Source organism: Eleutherodactylus coqui, chromosome 3, assembly GCF_035609145.1.
Source record: "Eleutherodactylus coqui strain aEleCoq1 chromosome 3, aEleCoq1.hap1, whole genome shotgun sequence".
In the NCBI taxonomy this organism is placed as follows: Eukaryota; Metazoa; Chordata; class Amphibia; order Anura; family Eleutherodactylidae; genus Eleutherodactylus; species Eleutherodactylus coqui.
The window spans coordinates 184,385,887-184,407,160 of NC_089839.1; the positions used below are offsets into that span (position 1 = coordinate 184,385,887).

At 39.9% G+C, this 21,274-nt stretch overlaps 1 protein-coding gene across 7 annotated transcripts in view; it reads right to left on the reverse strand.

The window, feature by feature from the left end:
• CADPS (calcium dependent secretion activator) overlaps positions 1–21,274 on the reverse strand; it is a 483,917-nt gene that overhangs the window by 137,226 nt on the left and 325,417 nt on the right. For 3 of the 7 annotated variants that reach the window (XM_066596624.1, XM_066596622.1, XM_066596623.1), the window contains exons 14-17: positions 15,592–15,693; positions 15,411–15,474; positions 14,976–15,099; positions 12,360–12,377 (exon numbers count right to left, since the gene is read on the reverse strand). In XM_066596624.1, coding sequence (XP_066452721.1) covers positions 12,360–12,377; positions 14,976–15,099; positions 15,411–15,474; positions 15,592–15,693 — 308 coding nt within the window. Of the gene's footprint in view, positions 1–12,359; positions 12,378–13,183; positions 13,253–14,975; positions 15,100–15,410; positions 15,475–15,591; positions 15,694–21,274 lie in introns of all 7 variants that reach the window. The other 4 variants (XM_066596628.1, XM_066596627.1, XM_066596625.1 and 1 more) reach the window with 2 other exon arrangements.

Genomic DNA, 21,274 nt, shown 5'->3' on the forward strand with positions numbered 1-21,274 from the left:
TCCTATCTATCTATCTATCTAATATATATATCCATCCATCTCATATCTATCTATCTTTCTATCTCTATCTCATATATATTTATCTATCTATCTCCTATCTATCTATCTCCTATCTATCTATCTATCTATCTATCTATCTATCTATCTATCTATCTATCTATCTATCTATCTATCTATCTATCTCATATCTATCTATCCATCCATCTCATATCTATCTTTCTATATCTATCTATCTATCTATCTATCTATCTATCTATCTCCTATCTATATCTATCTATCTATTTATCTATCTCTATATATGAAGAAAATTTTAACTTCACACTTAATGCATTTTTCTTGCCATTTCAATAGCTTTTCACTGCCTTTTGTAGTGGTTAGATAACTTGTTGTAGCAACATCATTTATCTATCTTTTCTATTTTGATGACATAAATATTTCAAATTGAGAAGCAAATACAAAGTTGCTGTGAATTGCACAGTACTAAGAGTCCAAACGTAATGTTACACCATGCAGAACTTTACAATGAAAGGTTTAGCAAACACGTGGCATAAATATTGTTTTTCACACACTTCCACTTTCATTTTCAAGATTTTCCATATTGCACTACAAATTACAAGCTAAAACCGCAGCAGTTGTTAATGTGACCCATGAATTTGTCTTATATCCCTTTGTCTAATTTAAACATGTATAACATCTGTCACTATTCAAAATGTGTGCTTTCTAATTGTTTCCTGCTTCTTTAATTATTTTCAACGTGAAATACTAGTGGTTCTCATATTGTGGCTTGAATCAAACAGCATTGAATCATGCCAGCTTCACCAAATATGTTCTCTGCTCTCCCAAATGTTAGAACGCAGCGATCAGAGTGTGACCCATCTGTCATACAGTTTGTAATATCAGCAAAGCAAAATGATTTAGAGATGAAAATAGTATTCCTTTCAGAGCGAACACACAAAACAAGCACCGACTCTGTCAGTCTGAGGGCTGTATGCTCATGTTGGCTAGCGCATATATTATCCCTTGGGCTGTCCATGCATCTTTACATGCAGGTATTGGGAGGGGTATGGTTTCTCCTTGTGGAGAGCATCTACTAGGTGTGAGGAGACCTATAATGTTATGCAATGGGCCTCTGGGCATTTTAATATGCAAATGGGAGATGGTATAATGCCTCTGCAGCGCCACCTATTAGCAGCAAAGGAACCCCACAACATCCTGTCTGCACATGGTTATCTTTTCCTTCTGGAGAAGACTCTGGCTTTGGCTTATATTCACAGTCCTGTTACAAGGCCTGTTAAAAGGTCAGACATTAACTTGCAGGAATGCTACCTTCCAATAGGTGGCATCCTAGAGGTATTGCACCATCTCCGATTTGCATGCATACAGTAGGCAAAAATCCATTTAGTCAGATGTCATCATCCATTATGTTATTTGATAAATTAAGGTCCACAACTTAGTTTTATTGCTGATTGTACTTTTATGTATCTAATACGCAAACGTGCACAACTGTTTTTATTTATTTAGTGTAACCCATGGTTACTTTCTACTTGTAGTGTATTCTTGATCAAGGCATGTCAAACTTTTACTACTGGGGTCTTACCAGTGAGATCATTGTGATGCATGGGCCTCACTATTGGTCAAAGTCTAAGCCGATAGTAAAAATGTATCTCATTTCATCTTGCATTCATCTACTTTAGGCCGCCTGCAGACAGCCGGGTTGGATCCGGCAGCGAGAATTCTCTCCGCGGGACCCGACCCGAGCGCCTGCAGAGAGCAGTGCGTACTGACCCGCGCCCTGCAGCTCCGGATCTTTCGTGTGCTGGCTGCCGGGCAGCCGGCACATGCGCAGACCAGAGCCGGCGGCGGGTGAGTGACGTTTCTGTGCGGGTCTCGGGCATGCCATGGTTTGTCTGCTGCGCGAGATTTTGCGCGGCCAAACTGCGGCTGTCTGCATAGGATTGCGTTTGTGAAAGCAATCCTATGCAGGCTTCCAGCGGCGGAAATCCCGCCGCAGAATTTCCGCCCGTCTGCAGGCGGCCTAACTCAGAATAACATTAAAGGAGTTGTACCAAAACACTTTTTCATAGGTCATTAATCTCTGGATTGGTGGGAGTCTCAGCGATGAGTCCTCCACCAATCAGACAACAGGGGTCCTGTGTCAGTCTTTCCTCTTCACTGCAGACTTGCTGCCACCCCCCCCTTCCTCACCCCCATGGTGAGAAGGAGATAGAATGGAATTGTGGTTGTGCATGCGTGTGTAAAGGAGCAAGTGCAAGGGCATTGGAGAATGTTTACGTGCCTGTGCCTATATTTATTCACACAGGTGAACAGATGAGGAAATATTCACTTGTTTGAGTGAAGCCCTGCCTCTCTCATGGGATTTGCCATGGACCATCTTGACGCATAGAATTGATTGGCGTGTGTCAGCAGCAGGAGCTGCTTCACAGAGGCAGAGAGAGACAGAGTTCAGACCAGTAAGTGGGCAGCAGCAGTGTGAGAGCTGCATGCAGGGCTGTGAAGGACATGGGGGCTGCTGTTACCAGAAACCCAGCCAAGATGTCAGCGAGTGGGCCCATTGATCCAGGGTGCAAAAAATTACAGACTATGTGTCAGGATAGGTAGTCTCCCTTCCTGCAGGGGACATGGTCCCCGAAGACGATAATGGCAACGTTGACGAAAGCTGCAAGAAATATAAGACCGTTCCAACAACTTAAGTGTGCGCACACTAAAAGAGACAATGACAGACAGACAACTTTATGTTGGGGGAGTATCTACCTGAAGGGACTTTAATGTGAAGGATATGATGCCATGTTTTAGGTTACCACTTAACTGTTAGGTTGTGCGTGTTACTACGTTTAGTAGAGTTGGGGATGCAACATGTTAGTAAAATGATGTAATGGCGGATAAGACACTTGACATAACAGCGCTATGTGCAGATGAAAGCGTATAAGGGAGTGTTTCTATGATGGAGGTGCATTTAAATCTACAGGGATGCGGAGCTACAAAATTTAGCAATGTATTCTGGCACTTGGAATGCATTAGGCCATGATGTCACCATGCCGCGGGCCTTGGAGATAGTAAAATAGAATACAAGGACGATGAAGTACTAAGATGAATATAGGCAGTGATGACAGAGTCAAATTGCCTTATCCTGCAGAGTTGATCCCATAATGTACAATTTCAGATATACAGAATAGGAGAGAGACCCAGTTATGATGCTTTCACTATGAGTTTTATTTCCAGTTATACTATGCAACGTTTAAGTACATATACCCTACTAAGGAGTGACAAAAAAACCAACTAGAATTTGGTAAAGTTATATTTTTATAGAATGTGCTGCCTCTGCCTCCGTTTGTCACCACCGAGCCACACATAACACCAACCACCTGCTTCACGTGTTGCCACTCCATTCATCTTTAATGGGACGTCTTAAGATAATTGAGTGCTTGGATATTTCTGTCAGCGCCATTGAAATTAATGAAGCAGCACTGTGCATGCGTGACTGCTGCTCCATTCAATCTCCATGTCAATGTGGGTGGGTGTTGTGAAGGTTCAGTGATGAGAAGCGGGGGTATCTTTGGATCGGTGGGAGTTTCAGCAGTGAGGCCTCCACTAATTAGACTTTTATCCAATAGGTGCTAAAATTCTATGTTGGTACAACCCCCTTAAAATAAGTACAGTGGGACAGATTTACTAATCCTGTCTAATAGTTAGACAGTGCAAACGTAAACTACGCAGAACTTAAATGGACCAGATTTACTGGATCATAGTAGCTCTGCTGAATGATAAATTTGTCATATATTATAGGTGGGCCTAGTTTATGACAAAAATTGCACCTAAATTTGGCGCAATCTGAGGCACAGAGTGTCACATTTAGGTTTTACAAAGAAACACCCCTGTGTTGTGCAAGTTGTAAAAATGTTCAAAAGTGTCTAAAAAAACCATGATAAAAGTAGCGCAAAATATGTTAGACAGCTTTCTGGTGCAATTTGCACTGGAAACCTGTCAGATTTTCAATAGTAAATCTACTTCATCTTTGGTAAATCCTAATGTAGCATATGATTTCTTCCTCAATCACTGGAGAGTGTTTCACTAGTGAGTTGTACCTCATGTTTTGAGAAGCAAAAAAGACTGATCCAGCATCCAATAAAATGATGGTCTTTATTGATACAGATTAAAAACTCAACAGAAAACTCAATTCACACATACAAACTAATGTGCTTCATTCTAAGGGCTCGTTCAGGCGAGTGCGGTTTTCGCACTAAACCAGCACACAGAACGTGCTTCTAATAGGAGCCAAGAGGTTCCTATAAAAACATTCAAATGAGAAAATGTTAGGCATGCTGAATCAGCGCACCTAACAAAAGATAGGCCATGCAAGTGCAAACTCGCATGTCGGCTCCAAGGTGCGCACCTATAGGAGCTTTAAAAGCAAACAGCACGCACCTCGGATCGTGTGAATGAGCTACTTCAAGTAGCTTGAAGTAGCCCATTCACCCAACCTTTACAGACTATAGTCGCAATCTTTTCTTGCGGCTATGGTGCGTGAAAACAGCGCTCATCTGAACGAGCCCGAACATTTAGCCTTAGTCACAGCATATATGTTAGCCTGAAATGCATCAATTAGGTAAGTGTCAATTGTCTTCCCTGTTAGGGCTTTAACCTGTATCAATAAAAGCCATAATTTTATTGGATGCTGGATCAATCTCTTTTGCTTCTATCAACGTTGGACTTGACAAGATTCATGTATTTTTACACCGTGAGTGAGATGATTTTTGTTTGCACTTTCACATTTTGAGAAGTACTGCTCTTGATTATGCCCCCCACCTGTAGATAAAGCTATAAGGACATGGTTGTGTAAAGAAACAAATAAGTGTTGGAGAACAAATCTTAATTAAAAGAGTTGTCTAGAAGGTAATATTTTATTTTGTCTCTACTTCCTGTTCCTTCTAGACACAGAAGAAATGACTACTAAGCCAATCACTGGTTGTTGGGATCTGGAAGTAGAGGCTAGCAAGAACTTGGGAATGGTGGACCCAAAGCAGCGAGGGAGCAGTGAGGTGAGCACCATTTCTTTTGTTTTACATGCCATTCTGTCACTTAAAAAACAAATAGTGGCCAGACAACCCCCTTACATTGAAAACTATTACAATGGCTAGTTCAATGAACAGAGAGTAGCATGTGTGAATATATGTAACTTTGTAAAATATCCTATTTGGAAGAAGTTCTCTTCCTCATTTTCTCATGGCTTGTAGTTCCTATTTCACTTCCTGCAAGAACCCTGTAAACACTCAGAAACCTCCTTAGTCTGCTAAAAATAATCTAGTATAATACAACAAAGGGGAGAGGGTAACCAGCATGAGGGTAAAAGGGAAAGGAGATCAGCTGAAGGAAACATCTCATTGGCTAAGAGCACAGGTATTATATCACAACTCTAAGTACCTGCCCAACTCGCCAAGCATAGGGAAGAGACACGGATTTAGCTCTGCAGATCTGCTGTAGAATGTTGACTGTGGATACTCTGCAGCAAATCCCACCACATGTGAACATAGCATGAGGGTTAATCAGCCAGTTTATGGCCCCACACACTGATAGCCAAACAGGTCTAGGTAAGTGGGAGAGCTAAGGATATATAAAGTCAGCACATGCCTAGTTGACATTTAGTTTTCTACTGTGGCTTCAACTTCTACTAAAAATATGCTTAAGAGACTACAGCCTATGATCTATAATCTTCAGGGACCTTTGGCACATACATCTTTCCAGTTCTTCTGTCTACTGTCAGTCATATGTATAGTTCAAGATAAATGAGAGTGCATAAATCCCACAGCAAAGAATGGAGTCAAATTCTCTGCAACAAATCACAATATCTCTCACCAGTCAAATGAGGGCATCGAAGAAACAACCGATCCAAGGATCCTTCCTATTAGACAATCTGAAGAAAATGCACTTAAATCACATCCACGTGGTAGAGCTACAGTTAATCAGGTTTTTTGGTTCCATAACATGTGATCTATTTATGACTGAATAAAGGGACGTGATTTTCTATTGGATGTTTTGTACCGCATAACCTATAGTTTTTGTGAATGGTGATTTATGTGTAGTATTTAATTGGTTGAGGCTAATCATGTGTTTTGGGCCTTTAAAGTTGAATCTGAATATGCTAGATTTGTGAATGCATTTTTGGAGATACTATGTGTGATCCTTCCATAAAATGCTGTGTGTTGTAAATCTGCATTCTGTGGAGATTGGCTAAACTATACGTCAGCAACCAATGCGAATGTGATTTAACAGTGTTTTCTACAGATTGTCTAATAGGAGGGATCCTTGGATTAGCTGTCTCTTCATTTCGCTTGTCTGAGCGTAGAGATATTGGGATATGTATAGATCAACAGCTAGATCCAATCCATGTCCCTTAAAGGAAGTGCTGCTAAGGGCTTAGTCAGACGGGCGTTTTTTGCCGCAATTTGCGGATCGCATGACGGATGCGCATCCGCAAATCGCGTGACCGGTGCGCACATGTCGCCCGCAAATCGCCCGAAAATCTGCTCCTAGCCGCGTTTCATTAGAAACGGGCCGGAGCTGTCCAGCGCATTGCATTCAATGGAGACGGCAATACAGCCGTCTCCATTGAAAGCAATGCGCTGCGGGCGAGCCCGGGATGAATTGTCGGTAAGGGCTTAAATATATAAGCCCTTACCTGCAATTCATCCTAAAATGTGTTAAAATATAAAAAAATTGCATTCTCACCTTCTGCCGGCAGCTCCGAGCGGCAGTCCTGCAGTGGGTGTGAAGGGGGTGTGAGTCAGACCCGCCCCCTGATTGGCTCAGCGCTGAGCCAATCAGAGGCATGCCTCACTCACACCCATTCATGAATTCATGAATGGATGTGAGTCAGACCTGCCCCTGATTGGCTCAGCGCTGAGAGGCAGCAGTCACTCACCCATTCATGAATTCATGAATGGGTGTGTGAGTGAAACCGGCCTCTGATTGGTCAGGCTGTGACCAATCAGAGGCGGATCATTCAGCAGGCGGGGATTTTAAAGCCCCGCCAGCTGAATAGTGCCGAGAAGCAGTTCAGGAGAACTGACAGCGGCCGCGGCTGGACTCCGGCTGCAGCGGAAAGGTGAGTATACAATTTTTTTTTATTTTAACACATTTTAGCATGAATTGCAGGGAAGGGCTTATATATTTAACCCCTTCCCGAAAATTCACCCCGCGCACGCCGGCAGCCCATTGCTTTCAATGGAGCGGCTGTATTGCCGCTCCATTGAATTCAATGGGCAAACATCGTTCTTCTCTGCCACAGCTGTTACAGCTGTGGCAGAGAAGAATGATTTGTCTTCTATATGTTCTGAATGGGGTCGGCGCTGCTGCCGCCGGCCCCGTTGAGCGCATATACAGAAGCGAACAAAAATCGCAGATCGCAGATAGGTGCGATCTGCGATTTTTTGTTCTATAATTTTTCGGACGAGCGCATAAAAAGCGCTCATGTGTCCGATACCATTGCGAAGCAATGGTTTTAAAAAATCGCCGGACGCATGCGCATGCGCAAATCGCGGCAAAAAACGCCCGTCTGACTAAGCCCTCAGGAATAATCATGATGGAATAAAGGTGACTACAGCTGGCTAGGAAATATGGAACAGGTAGATGAAGCTGTGTAGTAGTACATAGAGGAGGTATATGTGGTAAGGGAGCCATTATTTTAATTCCGTTAAGTGCAAATGAAGATGAAATAGGATTAGAGTAGTTGATACAAATCTAAAAAAAAGATTATGAATCTCCGAAGTAGTTTTCTAGCAACTGCCATTTTTTGGATACTTTTGCTACTTCACTGAAAACAGTGAATGTGTACTTATTTTGGTTACCCCAGAAATAGATCCATAACATGAGCAAAGAGCAGGAAATTAGTTCACCTCTTCATTATTCATTATTCTTGCATACTGAAATAATTGGTTACAAGTAGAGATGAGCGAGTATACTCGCTAAGGCACATTACTCAAGCGAGTAGTGCCTTAGCCGAGTATCTCTCCGCTCGTCTCTAAAGATTCGGGGGCCGGCGCCGGTGACAGGTGAGTTGCGGCGGGGAGCAGGGGGGAGCGGGGGAGAGAGAGAGGGAGAGAGAGATCTCCCCTCCGTTCCTCCCCACTCTCCCCCACCGCTCCCCGCCCCCCTACTTGCTCGAGTAATGTGCCCTAGCGAGTATACTCGCTCATCTCTAGTTACAAGTAACTCGACTACAGACAAACCTAACTTACCCCTTAACACGTTTTGCAGTTTATTTGCCATTGCAATACCCTTTTTAATGGCTTTTGTTGCGTCAATATGGCAATGGCGTTTCAATGGATATTTGTTGTGTTGAGATGGTAATAGCTTTACTCTGTAGGTACTAACCATCTGTAAAAAATAGTCTACCAGCTCATCAAATGAGTTGGATGCTTTCTGAAGACCAACTGAAATGTGGTTGCTTCAAAATAATCAAAAGGGTATTCTGCATAGGATAATAAAAAGTCGAACAATTTTTGGCATAACTTTTCTATCAGATCCTTGTGCTGTCAAATCAATGGAAACTTTCATTGTTCACTTTCAAAGGATAAACATTTGTTTCGATCACATGATGGATGCAAGGGTGTAAGGGGTTGAATACCCATGCATACATATCTATGTATTCACATAATACTGTTGTATGTTATTGCCATATTGTTCTTTATCATACGTTCATAAAGCATCATATTCTGCACCTGTTACAGGTGCACAGCACATTACAAGACATTGCTCTTCTAACAGTTTGTATTTTTAAGCAGCCGAACACTGGTATGTCAACTGTGTGAAGTAAATTTTTGTATAGCTTGAGATCTGTAACTAAATGTTTGAGGTCCCTTGACTGCTGCAAGCCAAAAGTGATGGTTTACTGATCAATGCTGAGTAATTAAAACCAAGGATTTGTTAGTGAAGTGTCTGTGCTGAATCCAGTAACACCTTGTCCTTGTGTTTTCTAACATCAAAGACACTCTCCGTATTAATCAGCTAACACCTGTCCTCCTGGAAGACTAGATTGGCATAGTTTACCCTATACATGCTAGACATATTACATTCACAGAAATGTATTTCTTTATGAGGAAGATTATCATTTCGGAGGATGCAATAAAAGAAAATCAGAAATTACTGATCAGATTTTGTGTTCCATGGTAATAAATATCTATGACTGAATAATTTGGGGATATGATAATGCAAAAACTTCCCTTTTATTTAAATGCCTTAAAATGAAGTAAGTAAAAGTTAATAAACCCAAGGAAAGTGATCAGGAAGTGGCAGTCTTCTGCTGCACCTCAAAATAAGTTTGCCCGACTATTTTGTTTGGACTTGAGGCCATGAAAGGATCTCTGTTCCTCTGATTGGCCGGTGAGACACCATATAATTGCTAAATGCAAATCTTTAAAACTGGACACATCTGTTGGTGGGATCCATTCGTCTAAATCAAAAAGATCCCAAAACATAGTACAAGGGTACTTATTTTCAAAGGAAAGGTTTTGAACATTCCCGCCTCTGAGATCTGATCTAACTTGGGATTAAGAAGAAATAGGTACTATGTATGAATTTATGTATGACTTATTTTAACTCTTTAAATTATCCAATTAACAGTATTAGCAATTTCAGGAAATTATTTTGAGAAATGAAAAAAAAAGTAACTTGGTCTTCAAATTTTAATTATGTGCTCAAGCTTAAAGGGGTTGTCAGGGCTGCAGGTTTTAAATAAAATGACTGTCCCATGCAGTAAAAAACCTAGCGGAAATATGCTCACCTCTCTCCTCTCCTGCTCAGTTCCGCACTGGTGCTGGGTCCTCCATAACGGTATTTGTCCTGCAGCCAATAACAGCTCAACGATCAACAGCTAAGCTCTGTCATTGACTGCAGTGCCTGCGACGTCCTATCAACAGGCTGGAGTAGCCTATAAACATAGCATAACATTGGAGACTCGGAGCAGTGGTGCAGAGCAGGAGTCGGAAGAGGTTAGTATATTCCTATTAGTTATCAGAAACGCTCTATTCTCCTTAGGGAGATCAACTATAAACTATAAACTAAGTGAGGAGACTCAAATGGCCATGCACGCTCCTCTGGGTAATATGCAAATAAGGGAGATGGAATAAATCCTCCACAGTGCCACATATTGAAAGGCAGCATTCTTTCAAGTCAAAGTCAGACTTTTTATACAAGCCTTGTTACAATGACTGGGAATTAAAAGCAAAGCCAGACTCCATGTACATACAGCTGTTTCAGGGTTATTGCCCTTCATCAGTGTACAGTAGGAGTCTGGCTTTGCTAGTGAGAGGCCTGGGACGGGGGTCAGAAACGCTCTATTCTCCTTAGGGAGAGCAACTATATACTATAAACTAAGTGAGGAGACTCAAATGGCCATGGACGTTTTTGAAACGTTTCTGACCCCCGTCCCAGGCCTCTCACTAGCAAAGCCAGACTCCTACTGTACACTGATGAAGGGCAATAACCCTGAAACAGCTGTATGTATATGGAGTCTGGCTTTGCTTTTAATTCCCAGTCATTGTAACAAGGCTTGTATAAAAAGTCTGACTTTGACTTGAAGGAATGCTGCCTTTCAATAGGTGGCACTGTAGAGGATTTATTCCTATTAGTTATTTTACTGCAATGGAAAGTTGTTTTTTGTTAAAACCCACAGCTCTGACAACCCCTTTAAATGGGTTTTCAGTGTGTTTTCAAAAAATCTCTAATGACTGGGAATGGGCCTCCTAATCCAGTGCAGCTGCCATGTTTCCTGCGGCTCCAGTTCCAGAAGCTCCTGCAGCAGTCATGTGCTTTCATCATGCATGTGACTGCTGCAGACAATCCCTAACTATGGAGGTCATGTGGGCATAAAAAGCATGTGACCACTGAGGACAGTGATTGGATGCATTTTGCATTAGTCCCTAGAGGCTTTTAGTCCCTAGTCATCACTGGAAGCCACTTATTGACCCAAGCTTCTTTTTTTTTAAACCCTCAAGTTAATTATCAGAAGTATACGGTATTGTCCCACCAAACATTTAACATACTAATGCTGCACATTTCTTGAAGATTAATGGAGCTGTCAAAAGTTGAAAAAGATAGTTTTCTTTTTCTCCAAAAGCAATGCAACTCTGGCCCATGGGCAAGATTGCTATTGTAGCTCAGCCTGATTCACTTGAAAGGAGCTGATATGTAATGCCGGATATAGGCCACGGCCTAGAGTAGTAGGGGGAAAAAGCAGTCTCTTCTTTGTTTTGTCTAAGACAAGTCATTTAATTATTGTACTTTTTTGGATAATAGTGGCTTTACATGGAACAACTATTGTCCGAATAAGCGCTCAATCAATGTATGCAATAGCTGTGCCGTGAAAACATGGCCATCCACAGGGTGTCTACCAATAATTCATCCACTAATCGCCTTGTTTAAGCTCACCTTACAATAGTCGATGATTGGTTAATTATCGTGTAAAGTAAACAGATAATCGTTTATCTTTCAACGGCTAGCCAATAAATTTTGCAAGAAGGTATGCACTTCAGCAACCACAAATATGAACAATTGCTCTGTGAAACAACACACGAACAACAGTCGTTCACACGCGAACAACTCACCGTAGAGACTATTTCGAGTGACAACTCGAATGATAGTTGTCCCATGTAAACCCACCTTAAGTCATGTTTACTTGGGAATTTCCCTTTCCATTGGAACATCTAAAATATCATGCAACAAGCCAGAAAACAAAAATATCCTGCCTCATAGAAAAAAAAGAATAATGCAAAATGCCAACATAAGAGGAATGGGAATTCTCTAGGTTACACAGGGATGATTTTGTTTTTTAGCGTAGTTGGATAAAAATGCATATCTTCAACAGTCAAGGACTATCGGTGGTTTGTGCTGCCTAGAGCAGGTCTCAAGAAACTTGGTAATCATTCGAGCCATGTAACGTTATGTCATTACTTTACAAACATAAAGGACAAAAAAGACAATCGTTTTTTTTCTGACTGTGCTGTTGTACACATGTACAGAAAACACAAACATTGTAAATAAAGGCTTTAACACAAACATGAGAGGGGAATGGGGAATTAGCTGGTTCCGTTTAGATATGAACACAGTCTATATGGAGTAATTTGGTACCAATTACTAAGACAGCTCTGCTCTGATTTGCATTGGTTGTTTTTGTTATTTTATTTTTTTAGTTTTTGAGACAGCACAAATTAACTCCTTAAGTGACACTGTGTTTCCATTACAGCCTGGAAGAGCACATGACTTAAGGAGCCATGGAGTAAAAAGAAAAAAACAGAACAGAAAATGTTACACTCCTATAACTTTATAATGCATATACAGTTGTTCACCTGCATCCTTTTGATTCTCTATTTGTAAGAGAAAGCAAGGAAGAAAGAAGAGAAAGAACACAATAGGCACGATTAATGAGCAAATGGACCAATCTATCACCGCATTCACTTTTGCCATTTGACTGCCCAGAAATTTAAAAAAAAGAAAATTTAAAAAAAATAAGAAAAAATTAACATTCACTCAAAAATATTAACATGAAAATCCCATCATCAAGACAAGGAGAGGAGGCTGCACCAGGTGGGGAGGAGAAAGATAAAAGAAATCAGTAAATTTGAGATAAGACGTTCAAATAGACAATATTTTTGGAAGAAGGGGTCAGTCAGTCATAAGTGCTGCAAAATTAGCAACATGGAAAAACCAAGCATACATGTATGAGTTAGTACAATCGGTAGTCAAAGGCAACTACTGAATGCGTTCATTTCTCCCTAAGGAATAGTTGACTAAACAAGGTATTTTTGAAGCCTCTAATCGCTGTCATAATCTCCACTGTAGAGGTGCCCTGAGATCGGCAACTAATGGTAAGCAATTCACCAACTGGCTGTACACAGAAGCAAAAGTAAAAATGCATTCAGGTCACAGACATAAACTTACAGACAGGTGCCAGGTTTATAACAGACAAATGACTTTTGTTGTTTTCACCTCTTTTAGGCTGATAAAAAGTGACTGGACTTTCACACTGGGTTTCACAGACAGAAGCAACAGACAGGGATAATGCTCATAAGACTTGAAGCAAGGAAAGTGAATTGGTTTGGATCTGAAGTATCTTGAGATAATGGCAACAGAGTGGAGACAGCATGGAGAGGAGGTGGTGGTAAGTACTCACGAATGGTTAAATCCATCACTTGGGAGGCCAAGCAGAAGACAGGGTGTTCATACATTTCTCTCTTTTTTCCTATAAAAGAGGATTTGGGCATGCAAGAGGCTTAGGTCAGAGAGGTAAAGAGGTCAAAGGTTAGAGGAAAATGTTACATCAGGTTAAAAGGAGAAAAGATTGTAGAGTATTTCGGGACACACAGATAAGGGTGTTTGAATTTTGCTGGATTAACCATTCAGCATGCCCATGAGCCACGGGTTTTGACCGTGATGTTAAAAAGTTATTGTAATCTACTTAGTTTTGGTGGGGGAGGGGATTGTATCTTTTTGCAAGACTCTAATGATCCAAACATAAAAGGAAAGAAAACAATTTGGCTTAAGATACTAAGCATTCAAGCCTTAAGTATCCAAGGCACGTAAAGGTTTTCCTCATAAGCACAGCCTCATAAAAATGCTCCTACTATCACCCAAATTTAGCTTCTTTTTCTAAAGTCAATTCATAAATGGCTCTGTTGGTGGTGAGACATGGAGCAAAAAGTGCATTAGATGGTAGCAGTTCATGTAACTAACCAAGGAACCGTACTATGCCTATGAGTAAAAACCAGATTCATGCAACTGGTTGATGTTGGGTTGTTAAGAGTTAACAATCCCAGCATGCTCTGGCATTGGCACGGCAGCCACTTCCTGAAAGGCAGAGGGGAGAATGGCTGTGCCAATAACGAGTAAGGAGGGAAAGAAGCGGAGAGCAGGTAGTGTGGGATGAGGAACTTCTCTAAACAGAGAGCTGGAAAAGAAAAAGGTTTGTTGCTTCAAAGTATTCCCAGACCTAAAAGTCACAGTGCAAAGAAAATAAGGGGCGCAGTATTCACACAACCAAGAATTACGGCACAAAAGGAGAGTACGCGCTATATGTGCTCTACTTTGGAAATGAATGCATTTTTACTTACAGACCTTAAAGATTGTTTTGCAATGACTTATCTGAAAGAAGAGAGCAGATCTTACCAGCGAGTTAGAACCTAGCTAGGGATAAAACAGCTTTGAGAAATCAGAACTTTGCAAAAACTTCACAGAAAGGAAAGGCCTGTGTTCCAGACAAGCTCCTACCCTAGTCAGTCAGTCCTTTCCGTTATTTACTCAATGGCCAATCCAAAAGACCCTCAATTAATCCCCGCAATGCCACAATAACCTACTTATATTTCTATCAGTCATTTCCAAGACAGCATGTATCCTATAATCCTTTCAAGTGTTTCTTTCTGGGTGAAGTTTAATACCTTCTCCTTCTACATTGTCAGTTGGGCCAAGTTAAAGCCCACTTGACCTACTGTATGAGAACATAAACAAATGACACCTTTCAGCAAAATGACATCTGCAAAAATCAACACATTTCCAAAAACATTACAGACCAAAAATACCTCCATGATGAAGATATTGAAAACAAGTAATATGCACCAAAAAAGCCAAACAAAACAAAATCATCAACATCAAGTGACAAAAGTCCTAAAAACACCTCTAAGAAGTTCACATAAAATTTACAGATCTTCATCGAATAAACCAACTGAAATTGCTCAAAGGAATCTAAAATTCCCAAGACAGTAAATTGGCATGCAGGTCTGTCCAAGTCTAAAGTTAATAATAAACATTACTATGACTCAGAGTACACTTCAACAACACAACCATATCATAAAAGCAAATCATTTTTAGATGTTGTAGCATAAGACATTAACCAATTATGCATTCTTGACAAATTCAAAGAATTTTTTTAAAAAGGCTGTAAAAAAATGGGCCAGAAAACCATCTCTTACCTTCGATTTTGGCATATTCAGATAATCTGGTGTAGTTGGTTAAAGCAGCTTGCTCCAAACATTTTCGGATGACATTTTTGACATCTTCTTGAGGAACAGGAGTAACTATATCTTTCATTAAAACCTTGACAATAGGAAATCAGTAAAAAAGGGAGTAAAATCTAAAATGATTTCCTAGAATATTAGAAGCATTTCTTTTCCGAGATCCAGAATGATATCAGACATAGGCGAATGGGGAATATATCATTCACCATTCATTACTTCATCTTATGTTAAATATGTGACTAATGTAACGAATATCACATACCTAAAATAATATTCTCCTTAAGGTATGTATAAAATCATCTATAATATTGTAGCTTTTGTAAAAAAAAATAGAATACAAAAAAAAAAAAAACACCAAAGAAACGTCTGGAGTAAAAATGTACAACTTACCCTCTCCAGTAAGGACAGAGTTGCTTTTAATGCTCCTTCCGGCCGACCAAATGGAAAACAATACCTAGGAATATTTGAATATATGTAGTTCTGCTGTGCACAATCCTTATTCCTGTAGAGCTGCATTGATACAATTCATAGAGAATATGTATATACATATATATCCGTCGAGAAGTTTTACCTAAAATGTGTGATCTGATTTTCCAGAAGCAAACGAAGGCGTTCTTTGATCTCTTCAAATCGTTCTTTTTCTTCGACTGTAACTGTTCCTATGCCATCAGGCCTGGGGGACAAGAGGAAGAAATGAGTGACTTGGTGGCTTCACCTTCTGACACGAGAAGCAAAGCAGAACATACAGTGGGAGCAGATAAGACACATAGCTAAACCTTATGTGAAATGCACAACAATATTAGAAAATATCATAACGACCAGGAAACGGCATGACAAAAAGAGGAGAAAATGTCAATATTTTGGTCTATGAAATACAATGTGTGTATGTATTATCTCTCTCTCTCTCTAGATATATCTATATATATATCTATATAGATATATACATATATATATCTATATATATATATATATATATATATAGATATATATCTATATATCTATATATATATATATATATAGATATATCTATATAGATATAGATATATATATCTATATAGATATAGATATATCTATATATAAAACTATATATATATTTATATACATACATATATATATATACTATTTTTATTTTTGCTCCTTTTAATTCAAAGTCTATAAATTCAAAATGGGGTCAAGACCTTTTTTTTTTTTTTTTACTTTTATTTTTTATAGTAGCACATTCATTTTATAGACATACAGTAACAACAACCACAGGAACATCAGTGACAATCAATGCCCCTTCTCTTCCACTATACAGTATCTTTGCACTCACAATTCAAGACTGAAATGTGTTAAGGAATTCATAATATAGGAGCTAAAGCAATTACCGCGTCCCTGAAAATGATGTTTTATTCAGTGTTTACTCATTAATCCCTGGAACCCAGCATTACGTTAGTGAAAGAAACTGTGAGCTGCTGAACAAAAGGCATATAAGGTGACACAAACTACAAGTATACACTTCCTCTTGCCTTTATCCCCAGGCGGCTACATAATATGGATAGCCCTCGAATATTTACACCACAGCATAATCCATATGAATGGGGCAGGAGACAAGACTAATCCATTCACTAAAGAAACCAGGAGCCCAGACAGCCATCGTTATTACTCTCTATTGTTGTAGGGCAAAGTATACCGATTCAGCCATTGCCTACGTAGTTCTGTATCAGCACAGTCTGTTGCTGGTAATATAAGTCGTCTGAAAAACGAACAAATGTTTTAAGTCCGGGCCTCCTCCAGTGAACAGCCTAAGCTTTGCAAATCCTCAGCACTAGACTAGTTTAGTTGCACAAAAGACTTGGCAAAGGATTACAAACCTTTAATGAACCTCCTGTCAGGGGTTAATTGGTTAGCTTTACTTCTCTTTATTACACAAATCAAAAGACCCTAAATTCCAAAAATTGCAATCTGTACTGTAATGTTTGACTGACCTCTTAGAAAAGAAGGGCCTCTTCACACCAAACATCTTGTGTCTTTCAACCCTGCCCAGACCTAGCTTGTGAATGAACAAATCTCCTGGTTTTGGCACCAGAAAGCATACACAGAAACAAAAACATTCAAAGGGAAAAACCTAAATATTAGTAGTAAAAAAAAATATATATATATATGTATTATGATATTAGAGGATGGTCATGTGCCATAATATAGTATGGCATACAAGACTTATGAAATACTCCCCATTGTCTTTACAGTATATAATTATTTTACTACTCCAAAGACATTAAGACATTTGTTTTTGTTTCATTTTTTATTTTTACATGCTATATATCTTTTTACTAGTTTTATAAAATAAGAAAAAAAAAATGTTTTAAAATTTTAACCCTTCCATTCCCATGCTGTAATAGTATGTTGCGCCTGCTGTATACTCAGCACAAGCCATTATACTAGCATATTAGGGCACAGTGATGGAGCAGGCTCAGGCGCTGTGTCAGGGCCACAGCTTGCAGGTGCCAACTGTATTATACAGCATGCACCCCGCGATAAAGTCCAAGATCAGTGATAGCCCTGATCTTGGCTGTTTAATTCCTTAAATGCTGTGGCCATCATATAAGAGGTTAATGGAAGGGGCTCCTTCTGTCGCAGCATCAACCTCCTGCGATGCAATTGTGGGGAAACAACATAGCAGCTGGAAGTTTAAAAATGGCCTCCAGGTCTGCATGTCTGTGAAAAATACTGCATGTGTAACAATACATAGCAATACAGAAGTATTTTAGTGTAATATAGGAGTGACCAGAGGATCACCTGCTGGGACTTAGAAAAAAAGTATTAAAAAAATCACCTTTTTGGCTTATTTAGCTCTTAAATAAATATTGTATTCAGTTTGTATTGCCGCGTCCATTCGAACTGTACAATAAAATGAATACATAAATCACCCCTTACAGTGCACATTGAAAAAAAGTAGAAAAAACAAAGCCATGCTGTTTTTTTCATTTATCCCCTCGTATAAAAAAAAAATGATCAAAAAGTTCTATGCACAACAAAAAGATGTCAATTTAAACTACAAATCTTCCCACAAACAGCTCTACGGATGGAAAAGGAAAACTGTTACATGTGTTGCTGTGTTGTTTTTTTATTTACCCTGTCCCCCTCAAAAATGATTAAAGTCGTACAATGCATTATATGTGACTCAAAACGCTACCAATAAAAACTACAAAGCTCTGCAAAAAACAAGCTCTTACATGGCTTGGAAAAAAAAAAAAAGTTATGGCTTTTGAAATGTGAAGATGAAAAACCCCAAAATCACCACGCAGTTAAGTACCAAACAGGCTGTGTCCTTAAGGGGTTAAAGGGGTTGTCCCGAGGCAGCAAGTGGGTCTATACACTTCTGTATGGCCATAATAATGCACTTTGTAATGTACATTGTGCATTAATTATGAGCCATACAGAAGTTATAAAAAGTTTTATACTTACCTGCTCCGTTGCTGGCGTCCTCGTCTCCATGGTGCCGACTAATTTTCGCCCTCCGATGGCCAAATTAGCCGCGCTTGCGCAGTCCGGGTCTTCTCCTCTTCTCTATGGGGCTCCGTGTAGCTCCGTGTAGCTCCGCCCCGTCACGTGCCGATTCCAGCCAATCAGGAGGCTGGAATCGGCAATGGACCGCACAGAAGCCCTGCGGTCCATGAAGGAAGAGGATGCCGGCGGCCATCTTCAGCAGGTGAGTATGAAGACGCCGGACCGCCGGGATTCAGGTAAGCGCTGTGCGGGTGGGTTTTTTAACCCCTGCATCGGGGTTGTCTCGCGCCGAACGGGGGGGGGGGGTTAAAAAAAAAAAAACCCGTTTCGGCGCGGGACATCTCCTTTAAATTAATTTTACAAAACCAAATTTAAAAAATGGTTTCAGCAGATGTACAATAGAATTTACACAAAAACATAATATTATTGCAGTACATTTTCAAATATTTTATTGTGGCTGACTGCTGCCGCCAGAACAAAATCACCCCTGAACAAAGCAGGGAGAGATGTATAATGCTATAACTGAATCTAAGGTAAAAAAAATGGGGACATCATACAAAAAAGTTCAAAACAGAACGTATAGTTAAAATATGAAATAAAATGAATATGATGACAGATGTATAAACTCTCGGTATCAGATACAATCTGTAAAATTGACTTAAAATATCACTTATACACTTTTTCGACAACAAAAAGTCCATCTGTCCACAGGTCAGCGGCTACCGCTGTTGAGAGTTACATAGATGTCTCGGAGGGCCTGCCAAGTAAGAGCCATCAAGAGTACAAGGACTTCCTGTCTCAAACAGCTGAGGACTAGATCACATCTGACATGACAAGCATCTCTTTCAAATCTACCTTTCAAATTTTTGGCAAACCATTTTCTCACTGTCCTTCACAAAGTTGACATTTTCGGCAGCACGATAGGAAAGATGTCATGTTTCCTGCTTTTCAAGTTGTTGTCACAGTGCATAGCACCAGTTCTGTCATCTTCACTCTCCTCACAATCTCCCATCTTGAGCCGTGTCACTAATAATAATACTTTATGTAGTTTTGTCAAATTTCAAATACTATTACCCAGCTGCATGTCTGAAAAATCACTAGTTATGATCATGCCTTGCTGTTCATCTCTTTGGGAATAGGAAAATCTAATAACTCTGATGAGTCCTTATCCATAGAATGAAAAAATACTCAACTATTGGAGAAGTTAGAAACATGTTATGAGCAGTAAATACATTTGTGGAGATAATATAATTTTTCACCATCAAATGTAAAATTAATTAAAAATGAAATATATTTTATATATCAATATAGTGTAGAACTATAGAATTTCATGATAACTTGCATGTCACATAAATACATATATACAGAATATCCTGAGCCTAAATGTAATAAAATGCAACAAATAAGAAATAGAATTCTGATTAAAATATTGATAATACAAATATATAATTATTAGATATTTATGGCTGCTATGTATATAGCTGTACACTGATCATCCATAAGATTAACCCTTTACAATCCAATTTTAGATTCAGGGGTTCCTATGGGGCTTTCGCTTTCTGCCATTATCCAATGACACCATCTGCTTGCTAGAGCAAATACTGTGGTATGGGACATGCTGGACAGGGCCCCCAACAACAGAGCGGCCAGCAATCTACAGTAAGAATACCCTGCCGGACGTCTTCTGACATCGGAGCTGTACATCCTTCAATCAGAATGTCTTTAGATGTCAGACAGTGGATTGGAAAGGGTTAAAACCAGTATTGTTGGTCACCTAATATTGTGTATGTCCTCCTAGTGCCATAAAAATAATTCTCACCCATCGAGGCATGGACTCCTGATGGTGTTGTGTGGTATCTGGCACCATGATACAAGCAACAGATCCCTTAAGTCCTTAAATAGTGTGGATCAAACTTGTTTTTCCAGCACATCCCACAGATACTCGATTGAGATCTGGGGATTTTGGAGGACCAGTCAACACCCTGAACTCTTTGGCATGTTCCTCAGACCATTCCTGAACAGATTCTGCAGTGGGACAGGGAGCGTTGTCCTGTTAAAAAGGATCATTGCCATTAGAAAATACTGCGGCCATGAAGGGTTGCACGTCATCTACAACAATATTTAGGTACTACGAATGTCAGGACCAAAGGTTTCCAAGCAGAACTTTGCCCGGAGCATCATACTGCCTTCTCTGGCTTGTCTTTTACCCATAGAACATCCTGATGCCATCTCTTTCTCTGGTTAATCAACGCACAAGCACCCACAAGTACCTATGATCCTGTCACTAATTCACCATTGGTCTATACATTGGTCACTTTTGTTGTTAGGTACTAGCCACTACAGACCAGAAATGCTTTAGAGATGCTTTGACCCAGTCATCTGGCTATCACAATTTGGCTGTTATCAAGGTCTCTCAGATCCTTACACTTGCACATTTTTCCTAGTCTATACATAAAGTAGTTTTGTAACAGCATAAAGTTTTATTGCAAGGGGTTGTTTAGTTGTAAGCTACTAATGGACTATACTCATCAATAGCAGATTGGCAGAGACTCTCTTGTAAGGGCCTCTACCAGTCAGCTGTTCATGGGGCTAGTGCGCTCATCTACTGAGCCAATTTAGGCAGAAAACAGACACCACTGTTCCCACTGTAGTACCCAGGCTTGGTATTGCAGGCAAAGTTCAAATTGACTTTAGTGCGAGCTTGCCCTGCAATACCCCTGCAGTGGGAATGGAGCTCTTTGTTTTCTACAGAAATCAGCTCATTG